This window comes from Astyanax mexicanus, chromosome 10 (genome assembly GCF_023375975.1).
Source record: "Astyanax mexicanus isolate ESR-SI-001 chromosome 10, AstMex3_surface, whole genome shotgun sequence".
NCBI classification, from domain to species: Eukaryota; Metazoa; Chordata; class Actinopteri; order Characiformes; family Acestrorhamphidae; genus Astyanax; species Astyanax mexicanus.
In genome coordinates this window covers 43,353,635-43,369,401 of record NC_064417.1, presented here as the reverse complement: position 1 = coordinate 43,369,401, position 15,767 = coordinate 43,353,635, and the positions used below count along the sequence as shown (strand labels likewise).

At 41.5% G+C, this 15,767-nt stretch overlaps 1 protein-coding gene across 1 annotated transcript in view; it reads right to left on the bottom strand.

The window, feature by feature from the left end:
- snx25 (sorting nexin 25) overlaps nucleotides 1–15,767 on the bottom strand; it is a 72,314-nt gene that overhangs the window by 36,333 nt on the left and 20,214 nt on the right. Inside the window, exons 4-5 of the mRNA XM_022683538.2 lie at nucleotides 12,892–13,064; nucleotides 6,110–6,284 (exon numbers count right to left, since the gene is read on the bottom strand). Coding sequence (XP_022539259.2) covers nucleotides 6,110–6,284; nucleotides 12,892–13,064 — 348 coding nt within the window. The remainder of the gene's footprint in view (nucleotides 1–6,109; nucleotides 6,285–12,891; nucleotides 13,065–15,767) is intronic.

Genomic DNA, 15,767 nt, shown 5'->3' with positions numbered 1-15,767 from the left:
ATATCCGGTCTCTTTCCAGCTTCTACCAGAGTGTCTGTATGTTAGTTTGTAAAGAATGAATCAGTAGTCCTTGTAGAACTGTTAGAACTAAAGATCGGAAAGCAGGTCGCAGTTCTCATGAGCGTTGGTCAAAAAAAGATCAAAAATCAAGAAAATCCTACCTAGTGCTGCTTTAACTCTTTACTGGTGCTTTATTTTCTCATGCATCCCAGTGCATCAAGCACTAAAAGGTTGACAGGATATAAATGCACAGCTGTACAGATGTTCTTCTGTAATGTTAACATTATCTGCAACTTTCTTTAAAATAAACAAAATTTAACATAAACCTACCTCAGTAATTTTTGGAAACAATAATATAAAATATTCATATGTATACAGTTCTGATTTCTATTTTTATTTTATCCATTTCATTTATCCCTTAGCTTCTATTGATCTTCAGTACTTTTAACTATATTCTTTTTCTATTAATTGTTTATTGTACCTTCTGTCTTAGTGTTAATGTTTGTCAATAGTCTGTGTAATTGTGTCTGTAACTTTTACATGTCACACATGTTGCTCTCAACAAGCCAAATCCCTTGTATGTGTAACATATTTGGCCAAATAAAGCGATTCTGATTTAAATAAGTGCAAACACACAGCTGAGCCATGCTCATCTTCAATAGATCTTGACAGTCTACACTGTCCTATTTTAATATATTCAGATCACCATCTTTTTTATTACTCTCCTTCCTTTTTTCTTTGTGTCTTATTAAAGGAAGTGACATCAAAGCATTGTGCTCTTCGTCTTTGGCTCAGCTTTATCCACCGCCTTGTGTTTAAGTGCACTGCCTAGCAACAGGCTCATTAGCTGACCCCACCGAGCAAAAGATGGCTGAGAAAAGATCTTTGTACTACTAAATCCGAACATCACGGCTGCTTTCTTTTCTTTCTTTTTTTCTCTCTAAGGTTTCTCATCAAGATCTGATAAAGCCTAGATGTGCGAGATTCATTAACCACCCTGCTACAGAAACCTGCTTTATGCCATTGTCTGAAATCACCCTTTGAGAACCGTGTGAGTCGACACATTTTGCACTTGAGGTTGATTTAATTTATAACAATAGAGTGTGATTAAAATTGCAGTGATCAAAAAAAAAGCAATGAAAAATGGAGGGAGTTGTTGGCATGGAAACAAAGCCACTACATTCTTAAAAATAAAGGTGCTTGAAATATGGGCCACCTCTAGCCTGGTCTTCTGGATACAAGACAGGTTCTGTATGGCATCCTGTAGTTCATGCACACTCGTAGGCTGCCAAAGCTGGAATCTCTTTAGGTTTCTTAAATGCTTGATTGGTGGAGACATTCTTGAGGCAACACATGTGACCTTGAGCTGTTAATGTTCCTCGTATCGCTACTAGCAGTGACATTACATGGAGCCAGGAGTCATAAGATACCAAACAGAACCTGAATTTATTGCTAAGAACGATATAGATCAGAGTGCAGCAGTATAGGTTGTTTCTTCATGACATCACTGCAAACAAATAAAAGACAGTTTCTGGCTAATGGACGGCCAAGACTGCAGGTAATTGATCACAACAACCATCCTGCTTCTCTTAGTTTATAATCATATGCGCTCTTTTTAAGTCTATCAGCTTGGTAAAATGTCCCTGATAACATTGTAGAGGCATGTCTAGTAGTCAAAGTCAAAGTCAAAGTGGTTTTTATTGTCATTTCAGCTATATACAGAGTACACAGTGAAACGAAACAACGTTCCTCCAGGGACCATGGTGCACATAAACACAGTGTAGACAGAACAATAGTGCAACAGTACAAAAGTGCAGACAGACAATACAACACAATACAGACAAAGAATAATAAATAACAAGACAGTGTGCAAATTATGCAGTGTGCAAAAAGTGTGCAAAAAAGACCAGTGAGGTAGTAATTACCTCTATTACACAGTGTGCAATAGAGTCCAGTGAGGTAGTAGGGTTTTTAGTGCTTTCCATTTTCTGGGGTAAGTGGGGTAAGAGTGTGTGTGCATGTACAGAAAAACCATCAGTTCAGTCTCTGCAGTTGAGGAGTCTGATGGCTTGGGGGTAGAAGCTGTTGCAGAATCTGGTCGTGCTGGACCGGATGCTGCGGTACCTCCTTCCCGAAGACAGGAGGGAGAACAGTTTGTGTGAGGGATGGGTGGGGTCATTCACAATGCTGGTTGCTTTGCGGATGCTGCGGGTGGTGTAGATGTCCGTGATGGAGGGGAGAGAGACGCCAATGATCCTCTCAGCTGTCCTCACAATACGCTGGAGGGTCTTGCGGTCAGAGACGGTGCAGGTCCCAAACCAGGCAGTGATGCAGCTGCTCAGGATGCTCTCAATGGTCCCTCTATAGAAGAGTGTGAGGATGGGTGGAGGGAGACGGGCCTTTCTCAGCTTCCGGAGGAAGTAGAGACACTGCTGGGTTTTCTTGGCTGTAGAGCTGGTGTTCAGGGTCCAGGTGAGGTTATCTGCTAAGTGGACACCAAGGAACTTGGTGCTCTTAACAATCTCCACAGAGGACCCGTCGCTGTTGAGTGGAGAGTGGGTGTGTTGTGCTCTCCTGAAGTCAACAACCATTTCCTTTGTCTTGTCCACATTCAGGTGAAGGTTGTTGACTGTACACCAGTCTGTCAGCCGCTGCACCTCCTCTCTGTATGCTGACTCATCGCCTTTGGTGATGAGACCCAGCACGGTTGTATCATCGGCGAACTTGATAAAGCTGTTAGAACTGTGTTTTTCAGCACAGTCATGAGTCAGCAGGGTGAACAGCAGAGGACTCAGGACACTGCCCTGGGGGGCCCCAGTGTTCAGTGTGATGGTGCTGGAGGTGCTGCCCCCGAACCGGACTGACTGGGGTCTCCCCGTCAGAAAGTCCAGGATCCAGTTGCAGAGGGGGGTGTTGAGGCCGAGCGAGCTTAGGTTCCTGATGAGGTTCTGTGGGATGATGGTGTTGAATGCTGAACTGAAGTCTATAAACAGCATTCTGACGTAAGTGTCCTTCTTCTCCAGGTGGGTGAGGGAGAGATGAAGGGTGGTGGTGATGGCATCGTCCGTGGAGCGATTGGGACGATACGCAAACTGCAGGGGGTCCAGTGAAGAGGGCAGTCGTGTCTTGATGTTCCTCATGACTAGCCTCTCGAAGCACTTCATGATGATGGGTGCAACGGGACGGTAGTCATTGAGGCAGGACACTGTGGACTTCTTCGGCACGGGAACGATGGTGGTGGGAGATGTTGAAGATGTCCGTGAGAACATCTGTCAGCTGGTCTGCGCACTCCCTGAGCACTCTGCCGGGGATGTTGTCTGGTCCTGCAGCTTTTCGTGGGTTGACTCTGCGCAGAGTGTTCCTCACATCCACTGCAGTCAGGCACAACACCTGCTCGTCCGGCTTGGGCATGGTCTTTCTCGCCATCGTGTTGTTTTGTGCCTCAAACCGTGCAGAAAAGTTGTTCAGGGCATCAGGGAGGGAGGCATCACGTTCACAGGACGGTGGCATTGTCCTGTAGTTGGTGATTGCCTGGATGCCCTGCCACATACGCCGCGCGTCACCCGTGTCCTTGAAGTGGCTGTGGATTCTCTGGGCGTGTGCGCGCTTTGCCTCTCTGATGGCTCTTGACAGGTTGGCTCTCGCTTTCCTCAGGGCCACCTTGTCACCCACTCTGAAGGCGGAGTCGCGGGTCCTCAGCAGCGCACGTACCTCAGCAGTCATCCAAGGCTTCTGGTTTTGGCGTGTAGTGATGGTCTTGGAGACAGTGACATCATCAATACACTTGCTGATGTAGCCAGTGACTGATGCTGCATACTCCTCCAAATCAACAGAATCGCCTTCAGTAGCAGCCTCCCTAAACATGTCCCATGCAGTGCACTCAAAACAGTCCTGAAGGGCAGAGATGGAGCCTGCCGGCCAGGTTTTCACCTGCTTCTGAACTGGTCTGGAGCGTCTGATGAGTGGTGTGTATGTTGGAGTCAGCCAAACACACATGTGGTCCGAGAAAGCGAGGTGGGGGCGGGGCTCCGCCCGGTACGCGCTGGGGATGTTTGTGTAAACAAGATCCAGCGCGCTCGCTCCTCTCGTTGCAAAGTCCACATGTTGATGGAATTTAGGGAGCACTGACTTGAGATTTGCGTGGTTGAAACAGTCCGTCTGGGTGTTTGTTCTGCAGATCGCTGATAGACCCATAGAGTTCACACAGAGCCTCTTTAGCATTAGCACCAATGCTAGCGCTGGGTGGGATGTAGACAGCAGCTATTAGCACGGCGGAGAACTCCCGTACTAAATAAAAAGGTCTGCACTTGACTATCAGGAACTCCACCAGCGGAGAGCAGTGTTTGGCGACAGTCACAGCGTTGTTACACCATTCTGTGTTGATGTAAACACACACGCCTCCACCGCGGGTCTTCCCGGATAGAGCCGCGCTCCTATCCGCTCTGAGCGCGGTTAGCCCGTCTAGCTGAATGGCGCTGTCCGGAACGTTGTCGTTCAGCCACGATTCCACAAAAACCAAAGCACAGCAGTCTCTGAACTCACACTGGGTTGTTCGCTGGAGTCGGATGTAGTCCAGTTTATTGTCAAGGGAACAGACGTTTGCCAGAAAGAGCGATGGTATAGCCGGCCGGCTAGGACTAGCCTTTAGCCTCGCGCGGATCCCGGCTCTCTTTCCACGCTTACGCTTACGCTCGCACCGCTTGCGATGGCACTTCCGCTGGGCTCCGGCGTCAGGAAACACCGCGGGCTGGCGGCCTGGGTCTCTTAGCAGGCTAAGCTCAAGTAGCGTCTGCAGAACCTCGTCCGGTAGCGTGTTTTTTGGCTGATTTCTCCACTGTAGCAGGGTCTGGCGGTGGTAGAACATGTGCACGGGTGTTCCGATGCACATATTCGCAGGAAATAAACGGAAAAAACGACAAATAGTAACACAAAAGCACCATTTAACGGACCCGGAGCGGCCGCTGCGTGTTAACGCGCCGCCATCTTGGGTGGGTATCGTATGAATGAACTCTCAATGATCGTATCAATGAACTCTCACCAATAGGTACACTCCAAAAGGAGTCTCAGATCCAAGGTGTGTTTTTAGTTCAACCGTGTGACTGTCTGTGATGTAAGGGTATAATTAATACAGAACTGAATTACGTCCATTACTGTGGAATATCTGACCTGCAGAATCTGCATATAATGCTTTAATTTCTATACTACATTAATCTTCCATTTACTTTAATTTTCAAGCAATTCTGAACCATTTTAACTAATCATATTTGAAAGCATTTAAAACAAAAAGTATTTGAGTTCCAGCTCCGTGCGCAAATTCACAATAAAGCACAGAACTTTTCTTTCGTTGGTTTAGATCAATAATGCTGCAAGTTTTTAGGAGACTTCAAATGCCACTATCTTATGACTCATTGCCAGTTCAAGCACGGCCAAACTCTGGAGCTGCCTTGCGGAGCTTCAACTCACTGAAATAACAAATCTATATTTAGTCTTGTCTTGTCTGACACAAGTGGAACTAAATCTTACTCAAAATGTATCCCACAGCAGTACATTAAATCAATAAAGCAACACAGAATGAGAATTAAAAGACTGTATAGAATACTTTATTCCAATTGAACCTGAGCGTATGGTATAATAAAGATGAATCACAACGTGAGAGCTGTCTGAAACAACCACAACTGACTGGCTGTCCTATCAAATCATAGACAACTAACTCTATTAGGAGATGAAAGGGCACTAACTGACTGCTGTAAGATTTATAACAGCAATAGGTTTACAATATGGACTGTCTGCACTGTTTTTAATGAAACAGTGTATTGAGAGAACTGATGTGAATGCACTAGATTTAGAAACATTGCTGTAAGGATTTGACTGCATTCTGCGACAAAAGTATTAGTAAGGTCATAATGATGGATGACCCCCGCCCCACCTTATCCCTAACTGCTGGAGTTAAGTATTATCCATCATCCCAGGGCTCCATAGCTCAATGCTGAAAAACTTTTATACCCCTATAGACATTACTTTGCTTTATGCATGGTGCCAACAGCTTTCATTTCTTATTCTGATAGAAAACAGGTCTAGAATTTCTAGATGAGAGTGAGGAGTTTCTCACCTGAGCTGTTTGAGGAAGTCAATGTCAGTGCTGTTGCTGATTAGTTTGAAGAAATCTTCGTAAGAGTCTGCGTAGATGTACGCCTTTTTATGCTGTTCGCGATGCTCCAGCAGAGCCAAAAGCATCTGGTTAATGTAGTCAGGATCACTTAGCACCTCCACCAATGGCTTTAGCACTGTGTGTCAGAGAGACAGAGAGAGAGAGGGGGAGAGAGAGGGAGAGAATACAATACATGTTTTAACATGCAACCCCAAAGCTAACAAAACACACTGAAAATCTGAGACTCACTGCAGACATTACTCATATGTTTCCAAGCCCCCCTGCCAAAGCATTTCTTTATTGTGTGGCTTGGATGTTTCCACGACCTACCACAGAAGCAACGCTACAGCACATATAATATAACAATAAAGGACATTTCTGGGTGGTTATTGTTTCTACATCATGTCTTGAAACCCTCTTATGGGGAAGTTATCGGGACTGTACTTCATGACTCTGAGACTGAGCAGGACATTCACCCCAAACCCCCTAGTTACTTTACATCATGGTCCTGAAGTCTGGAAATGAGACAATATAAATATAGGACTGGGCGATATGGATCAAAAACTATATCTCGATATATTTTTTCTGAATTGCGATATACAATATATATTTCAATATTTTTTTCATCCCATAAGGTAATATCAAATATATACTTTTGAGACAATGCTACATGCTCCAAAGTTTATATTGGTACCTTTATAATTCAGTGCCATATCCTGTATATTAGAGTAGCCTCAACAACTGCAAGTCATTTCAAATTATACTAATTATATATATATATATATATATCAAAACATCTAGTTCAAAATAACCCTGTCGAAATGAACTAGTTCTCAGTAGTGGACCAGGTCCGCCTAAAAACCTTATTCTTCTGCTCATCTGCTCATCTGAATCCAAACCATCTCGATATATCGCCCAGCCCTATATAAATATATTATTATTATTATTATTATTATTATTATTATTATTATTATTACCAACCATGTAGGTAATAACAATATTATGTTCTATATCATCTCTTAGTGCCAACAACCAAAAGTTACATAATAGTTAAGCAGAAATGCATTATTATAAAAAAGAATGAAGGTAAATTAAAATTAGAAATATACCAAATATTAGGCAACCGATACTTTTAAACACATAATAGCATTAGCAGACAAATCCACTTTAGGTCATGTGATCTTTTGTTGGTTTGTCTGTAATATTTTAAGACTGTATGTTTGCAAGTATCTTTTTTTGAAAATCAAGTCAAATATATAGCCTCATACTATTTAATGTACGCAATTGTAAAAAGATGACAATTAACAGAAACCCTTGTTTAATTATCTGTTATTCAGTATAAAGTTTTGGTTTTGGTGATCCCTAAAATGAGTGCTGATTAAATTAGACAGTAATTAAATTCACGATTTTGCAAAGAGTATGGTAGTAATAATACAGAACACTCAGATGCTGGAGCAGTACAGTGTGTGCAAATATATCTGTAACTCCCAAGACGCTGAGATGCCAAAAGCAACGTAAAAAGAATCAATGTCAGTTGTTCACCAGATGGCCCAGAGCCACCGGTCCATTATAGGGAAACAGAGCTGGATGGATGGAGCCTCACTCTGCAAATTAGTGCCAGGCTGCCAGAGTGCAGCTGAGTGCACATCCATCCATAACCATGAGCTCTTTACCACATCTAGTAAGAGAAGAAAAATGTTAAGGGAGAAAGGTATAACTGGAAGGTTCTATTCAGACCTGGTACAGGTTCTATACAGAGTAATGAATTAGTCGGGAAAAGCTGGCCACAGTATGAGGAATGCATCACTTATGCAGTATTAAAAGTGTCCAAATTTTACATTTTTCTCTAGCTTTATTTGTTTTCCCACCTGAGCTTTACTTTAACATGTGCTGGTGTCAGAGTTTACACACTGCTCTGCCTGGTCACCCTTGTTGCAAGAAAATAAATTGAAGTAGTCTACGATAAATTAATACTATTGACTATGGGTCAGTTTCCCTGACAGGGATTAAGCCTAGTCATCTGTATTTTTAATGGAAAACAAATTATAGAATCAGATTGAAGAATTGGAGAATTGAACTGTCTGAAACTGATGGCACACTCTTAAGTATCTGCTGATATCAATATCAATCCAATACCATTGTTTCCATTTTAACTTTGCTGTTTATAATATATTTTTTCTATATGCATGTTGAATACTGTTTAAATAACATCATGCTCAAACTCTGAAACACGCAGAGTTAAATTTATTTTTAAACAGGAAATTGCTATCCTTTAAAAACATCTTTATTCCTTATAATGCCTGGAATACTGGAATGTACCGTATTTTTCGGGCTATAAGGCGCACTTAAAATACTTATTTTTTCCCAAAAATCGTCATTGCGCCTTATAATGCAGTGCGCCTTGTGTATGGATTTTGCTTGTGTTTACTGACCTCGATTTTTATGTGGTACACGGCGCTCTGTTGTGCAGAATTCCTCACCCACGCCAGAAAAAGATCCCCCTCTTGGGCTAGCGCGCGGTTACCTTTGACTGCCGTACTGCCTCTCGGCTGTGGCTCAGGGTAGCTAGTTTCCACTGTAGCTCTGTGGCCAGAACAAGGTGCCGGTAAACTTTCCTTTCCACCCGTTCTGGGGTAATAGCACAAACTGTTTCTTTTTAGCGCCCACTTCTAAGTAAAGTTAACCTCTTAACACGCGCTGGCCCACCGGCGGGCCAGAAATATTTAATATTTCATAACTGGCTGTGTTTCTGAATAGTTATGAACAGTTACAGGTTCAATATAGACATCCAATATACCATTTTAAAGCTTAGAATCTCTGCTTTTGAGCTATTTAGCCTATTTAGCGGAATATCCTTTCAGAAAATAAACATTTAGGGCGAAATATGCCTTGGTTATGATTTTAATAATTCATAACTCTCATATTTGCGTTTATCGTTCGTCCATATTTCATCGAATGCGGTCATGTCATACACCATTCGAACCGTCTGGCTCTCCGGATTCCAGAACTGTGCTTTTACTGTAGGATGTATGTTTCATGAATTAGAGCTGCGTCAGAGCGCATGTTTCCAGTAATAAAAGGCTCTCCTTTTGTCCTGGGGTAACCTCCGGTCACTGCCGCCACCCCCCGAACACACACCCGCGCTCAGCCACAGGTCCTACCTTCAAAACGCGTCCAGACTAAAGAGAATCCATCAATCCAGTCTCCTGTAATCCACAGTTATATCCAAACAGCGCTGGAAATCACTTCATCCAGAAATGAAACTTATCCAATCTTTATCTCTGTTTTAAAACCGTTTTATTCACCGAATTCGGCACAACACGCTATTATAGTCAGAAGCCTCGCGGAGTAATACGGTACTTGCTGTGCTTCAAGTAGTATTATGGTCTGTCGGAGCGTTGCGGCTACCGTTGTCAGGAGCCTCGCGGAGTAATACGTACTTGCTGTGCTTCAACATAATATTATGGTCTGTCGGAGCGTTGCGGCTACCGTTGTCAGGAGCGTCGCGGAGTAATACGTACTTGCTGTGCTTCAACATAATATTATGGTCTGTCGGAGCGTTGCGGCTACCGTTGTCAGGAGCCTCGCGGAGTAATACGTACTTGCTGTGCTTCAACATAATATTATGGTCTGTCGGAGCGTTGCGGCTACCGTTGTCAGGAGCCTCGCGGAGTAATACGTACTTGCTGTGCTTCAACATAATATTATGGTCTGTCGGAGCGTTGCGGCTACCGTTGTCAGGAGCGTCGCGGAGTAATACGTACTTGCTGTGCTTCAACATAATATTATGGTCTGTCGGAGCGTTGCGGCTACCGTTGTCAGGAGCCTCGCGGAGTAATACGTACTTGCTGTGCTTCAACATAATATTATGGTCTGTCGGAGCGTTGCGGCTACCGTTGTCAGGAGCGTTGCGGAGTAATACGTAAGTTACTTGCTGTGCTTGTTGATTTATTGCTCAGAGATGTTGTTATTTTTCACAGATATTGTGAAGGATTTATTGCTCAGAGTTATTGTTACTGATATAAATAAAGTTTCATTTAGTGCGCCTTATAATCCAGTGCGCCTTGTGTATGGACTAACACTAAAAATAGACCGTTCACTCATCGTGCGCCTTATAACACGGTGCGCCTTATAATCCGAAAAATACGGTAGGCCTTGAAACATGGGTTCTAACGTAAGCATTTACATGATCGTATTATATAACGGATCGAATCAGATTCAACTTTTTTCTTCCGACATTTAATGCAGTCATTTTGGCCAGTATTAGATCCATACAGACTCAGACTAAACATTTCTTGTTCACACTGTCACACTGCCACAAAAGTCCCATTCTTTTCTACTGGCACACTTTTAATGACATTTATGATTGTTGGAAACATCTTTGTGCATCTTGCAGTCTGCTCTTGTGCTGCCTTTGCTGGCACAGCCTGATCTGTTCAGGTTTGGAGTTTTTTCCACATGTAAATTAGTTTGTGGACAGAAAAATGGCTTCTATTTGTTCTGAGAATTGCTTTTTAGACACAGTCAGCAACATTCTTCCATCTGAACGCATCAGAGAGATCTGTGGATTTCAGCATGATATTCACAATTCATCAATCAGCAATCAAACTAATGTCCGAGGTTTAAATAAAACTCTCCTCCATAAAAAGACTCCTCCAAAATTCTTTGTAACCATGTTGATGAGCTGCACCTGATTATAGTTTTAGGTATTGTAAGCAGTAGTAGTATAGAGTATTAATAACACTCATTTGGAAAATACTGTATTATACTGTAGGTGTTATTAACAGGTACTGCTAGAAAAATAACATAAATGCTAAATATTTACCATGAAACTGGTAATTAATTGTAAACCATTAATTAATTTAATTAATTAAAATATTTAGATATTTTTTACAAGTGTACAAAACATCTGAATGGTTTACCAAAAAAAAAACTGTCAACTTGTGTGTGTTGAACATTATATCTTTTGGGTATACATGTTTAGTTATTTTACCTCCATCTCTCCTATTTTTTAACTATCATTAAATTTATAATACTTTTTTCTACTCTTAAACTGAAAAAGCAATATACACTGAGTGAACTCTGAGGTCTGAAGACTTTTTTCAGACTGCCCTCTGTGTGACTCGGATTCTGAAATTGCCTTTTAATAGAGATTTCATGGCAAATTGCAGATAACTGCTTCTTATGATTTGATTAGACTTATGATTGGAGATGATTAGAGATGAAGATCATACTGAAGACAGCTACAGTCCAACCAGCAGCAGACTAGTGTCTGTCCTTCAAATGAAATTATGGACAGATCAAATGAAAGCTGCGGGGACTTCTGTGCTCCAGCCAAAAACAAAGTTTCCAAATCTGATTAGCAGGTCTTAAAGTGCCCTATTCTTGCCGATGCCAGTCGGGACATTACGTGGGCCGGTGGCAGTGCAGAGGAGAACAGCAGTTTGTTATAAAAGAGAAAGGTGTAAGCAGTCCTGATCTCTGGGGGGCAAAAAGGCAAAACAGGCACAAAAAGCATGGATTTGCACTGCTGGCTATGGGCACAGAGAGGGGTTGCTTAGTAACAAAAAAAGGGATTAAATTAGGTTGCATGAGGACATTTCCGTCACCCTGCTGTTTTGATTGAGTCTGTGAGACAAACATATTCCCGCTCATCAGAGCATGTGGGCCAATTCTTCTCTATACATGAAAACACACAGAACTGGAGTCGTCTGTTTAATACATGCTGCCTATGCTGTTCTGTCACTGTGTTCATAGATACCAGGCTCATCTTCAGATGTTCCAAATATGCTTTCTTTCCTATAGACAAAGAGAAAATGAATCTCAATTAATCTTAAGCAGTTCTCTGATACAGGAAAACTGACTCAGAGAACTCGCTTGATCGATGTAAATCAATCTAGAATCCAAATGTGCAGCAGGTTGGTTTCTAGCCATAGTGGGGAGCTTCCTGCTAATTACTGAACCCAATTAAACACTGGTAATGATTTAAAAGCATGACTCATCTCTGCTAACTGCTAACAGATTTAAAAAAAAAAACTGAACAGCTGTGGAGTCCTGTAGAGTAGAACATCAGAACAGTCATCCCATCCTTGTATTTTTTTCCTCTTAGATTGTTTTAAATTGGATGGATCTTTATCTTTTTTTACAACACAAGCATCCATATCATATAGCATAGCATATATATCTTGTTAAAAATACAAGGATGTCACTAGAAACGATGGCAGCATATATCCCTCAAATATAATATACTTTTAATATACTTTTTTTGCATAAATACTGCTTCAAAAAAATTTTTCTGACAATCCCAGACTACAACAGACCCCGTTACTTGGTTTAGCTAAAGGTTATACTACTATATTGTAGTGCTTATTAAAAAGGTTGCCAAAGTAATCCTTTTTACTCACGTGGTTCGATCAGCTATTGTTGAATGATGGTTCTTAATGCAATGCCATCTGAGGGATCTGAGGTAACTGGGGTTCAGCTTAGGCTTGCTCCCTTGCCCTTTATGCAATTAAATTCCTCAAAAGAGCCGACAAAATATATCTTGCGTTCATACTGTCTAAAATCAAATAAAAGTAAATTACCATATAAAAACATTTCCACAGACCAGCAGGAAACATCCCTCAATAACTAATCAGTTAGCTGCATTAGTGCATGTTTGCAATAAGCCTCTAATCCATCCCTAACTGCATGCAGTTCAGCACAGAGTTGAGTTAGAGGTGAGTAAGAGTGATGAGGGTCACCTTTAGTGGCAATGACCTCCACCAGGACGAGGCGGAGGCTGCGGCAGCGAGCGTCACGTGCAGGCAGCGCACACAGCACAAGCAGGCGTGAGCAGCAACGCAAAAACTGCAGCTCCTCTTCGGAACTGCGCAGACACGGGTGCAGCGCCAAGGGCCTCGGAGTCTCCTCCTGCCTGAAGAGGGGGTAAGCAGGGCCACAGGGAGTGAAGACGGAAAAGGAGAGATGTAGAAAGGCAGTGAGTAGGTGAGGGAAAAGAGAAGGGTAAAAAAAAAAAAAAAAAAGAACAGAGGAGGCAGACGAGGGGGGGGTTAGATTTGTTAGATATAAACATTACAATTTTAAACATTATATATAGCATTTTAATATAGATATATACATAAATAGTATCAATAGTAGATAGTAAATGGCTCTACATATGGTCTAATTATGACACATAACTGTTCAACAGAGGTTTTTAAAACTCTGTCTGAACACAAGCTGAACACAAAGCTCATCTAAAACAATGCTCAGCCTTGTTCTCTCATAACAAGGGTGGGGGACAGCCCTGCCTGGCAACATACATTAAGACTGTAAATGTCTGTAAAGATAATTCTGATAAAATACAAATTTAATTAACTCAATGCTACTTCTACTACTCATCTCTGTAGCCCATGTCATATAAAGTTTTAGTAACACTTTCCAATAAGGGTACATTACCCAACAGTACTTACAGTACAGAGTGTGTCAACTAGTTAACACACCAATTAAGACATTATTAATTACTACAATATATTAACCGTATTTTACAGATTATAAAGCAAAGTTTTAAGCAATAATAGTAAGAAACATGGGTGTCACCATATTTCCATTTTAATTCAGCAGGCCTAAGTAAACAAAACTGTAATAAAAAAAGCTTCTTAGATTTACCTTAGATTTCCAATATTTAACAGGGTTAGAAGCAGCACACATGAGGAACCCTGAGGGTTCCAGTAAGCCAGGGCGCTATCAGCTAGGAGTTCGCCCCACGTATCTTGTTTTAACACGGTAAACATGCAGACTAAAGTCCATTATACTCACCTTTGAACGGTGAAAGAGCTAGTGCTGCAGTTAGCGGCTAATGCTTATACTGCTCCAGCCTCGGTGCTGGAGAAACTTTACTAAAACTCCTTTATAATGCTGTACTTCAGCGGAGTGGTTTTACTGCTCCTTATTATCTGACTGGTACAATTCATACATAAGGCACACTGGATTATAAGGTGCACTGTTGATTTTTTGGGAAAATTAAAGGATTTTATGTGTGCTTTATAGTGCAAAAAATATGTTAACTAATGTCTCAATTATTGTTACCAACATTTCTTCATAGGGGTGTGACGAGATCTCGTGGCACGAGATCTCGCGAGATTAAACATGATGATATTTCTCGTCAAGCTGAAACCTGTTTCGCGGGAAGAAAAAACAGTTTAGTGTGGACTTTTTAAGAGGGATCTGGCAACACAGTAGCTATTCAGCAGAAGAGGAAAATTCGGGCATTTGCATAGAACATAGGTCACCAATGGGCGGACCGCGGTCCGGGTCCGGACCCAAACGTTGTCCAATGCCGAGCGCGCTGGGCATGACTAAAGCGTGATATAGCACTTAAGCATAACACAAGTTAACAATCGGTCCGGACCTTCTCTAACTGGATCATACTGAATTCTAATTAATTTAAGTTGTATATCTGGCTGCATTTTGCCTACATTTCCTTCAGGATGAATACAGTATCTGTCTGTCTGTCTGTCTGTCTGACTATGGTTATGCATAGTTAAATTACAAGAGATTTAGGAGAAAAAAACACAAACCATAGGCTTAATATGACTGGTTATGGTTATGCATAGTTAAATTACAAGAGATTTAGGAGAAAAAAAACACAAACCATAGGCTTAATATGACTGGTTATGGTTATGCATAGTTAAATTACAAGAGATTTAGGAGAAAAAACACAAACCATAGGCTTAATATGACTGGTTGTGGTTTGCACTTATTGTTTACACTATATAAGACCTAGAAAAGTTTTATTTTTATTTAATTTTTCATTTTTTTACATTTTCTTTAAAATTTTATTTTTAAATCTTGTCTCGTCTCGTTCTCGTGAACCCAGTATCGTGTCTCGTCTCGTCATATTAGTGTCTCGTCACACCCCTATTTCTTCATATTAGAGGAGAGAATCACAAATGATTTAGTATTTTTTGTCCTGTAAAATGTACAGAACTTTTGTAAGACATTTAAAAGGATTACCTGACTAATGAAAGGTGAAAAGCAGAAAATGCTAAGAATATTTACCATTAAAATAAAGAACATCCAGTGCACAATACAATAACACTACAAGCCCAAGAGATAAACAGGACACCAAAAACAATAATGGAGAGTGTAAAAAAAACAGAGAAACAGAGAAGAATAATAAAAATCTGCTTCAAACCTCCATTCAGCTAATGAGCTGTGCTGATCGATCACTGAAAGACAGCAATAAAGACTTGATGGGCAATGACATCACAACACTGTGAGACATTGGCTTGTGTGTCCCTGTATATGTATGAGTGTGTGTGTCGAGCCAATAGTCCTGAGGATGGAAATCAATCACGCCCACTACACTGCTATGACTAACAACAGGACCATCCACAACTGCTTAGTCCCTGTGTGTCTTCATTAAAGGGTCTTAAAGTGCACCAGCGGGTGCTATAGGTCTAGAGACTGGAGAGAAGTGAACACTGAACAGTAAGTGGGCGAGTGTCTGTGACTTTTTAAATAAACAAACAAGCTTTTCTCAGAGTCGATCCATCGAGACGTGAAAGCTTATTCGACAGCAAGCTAATTCTACCCAGCCAAAACCCAGCTTCTATTTTGTTGCTCACTTGTGCAA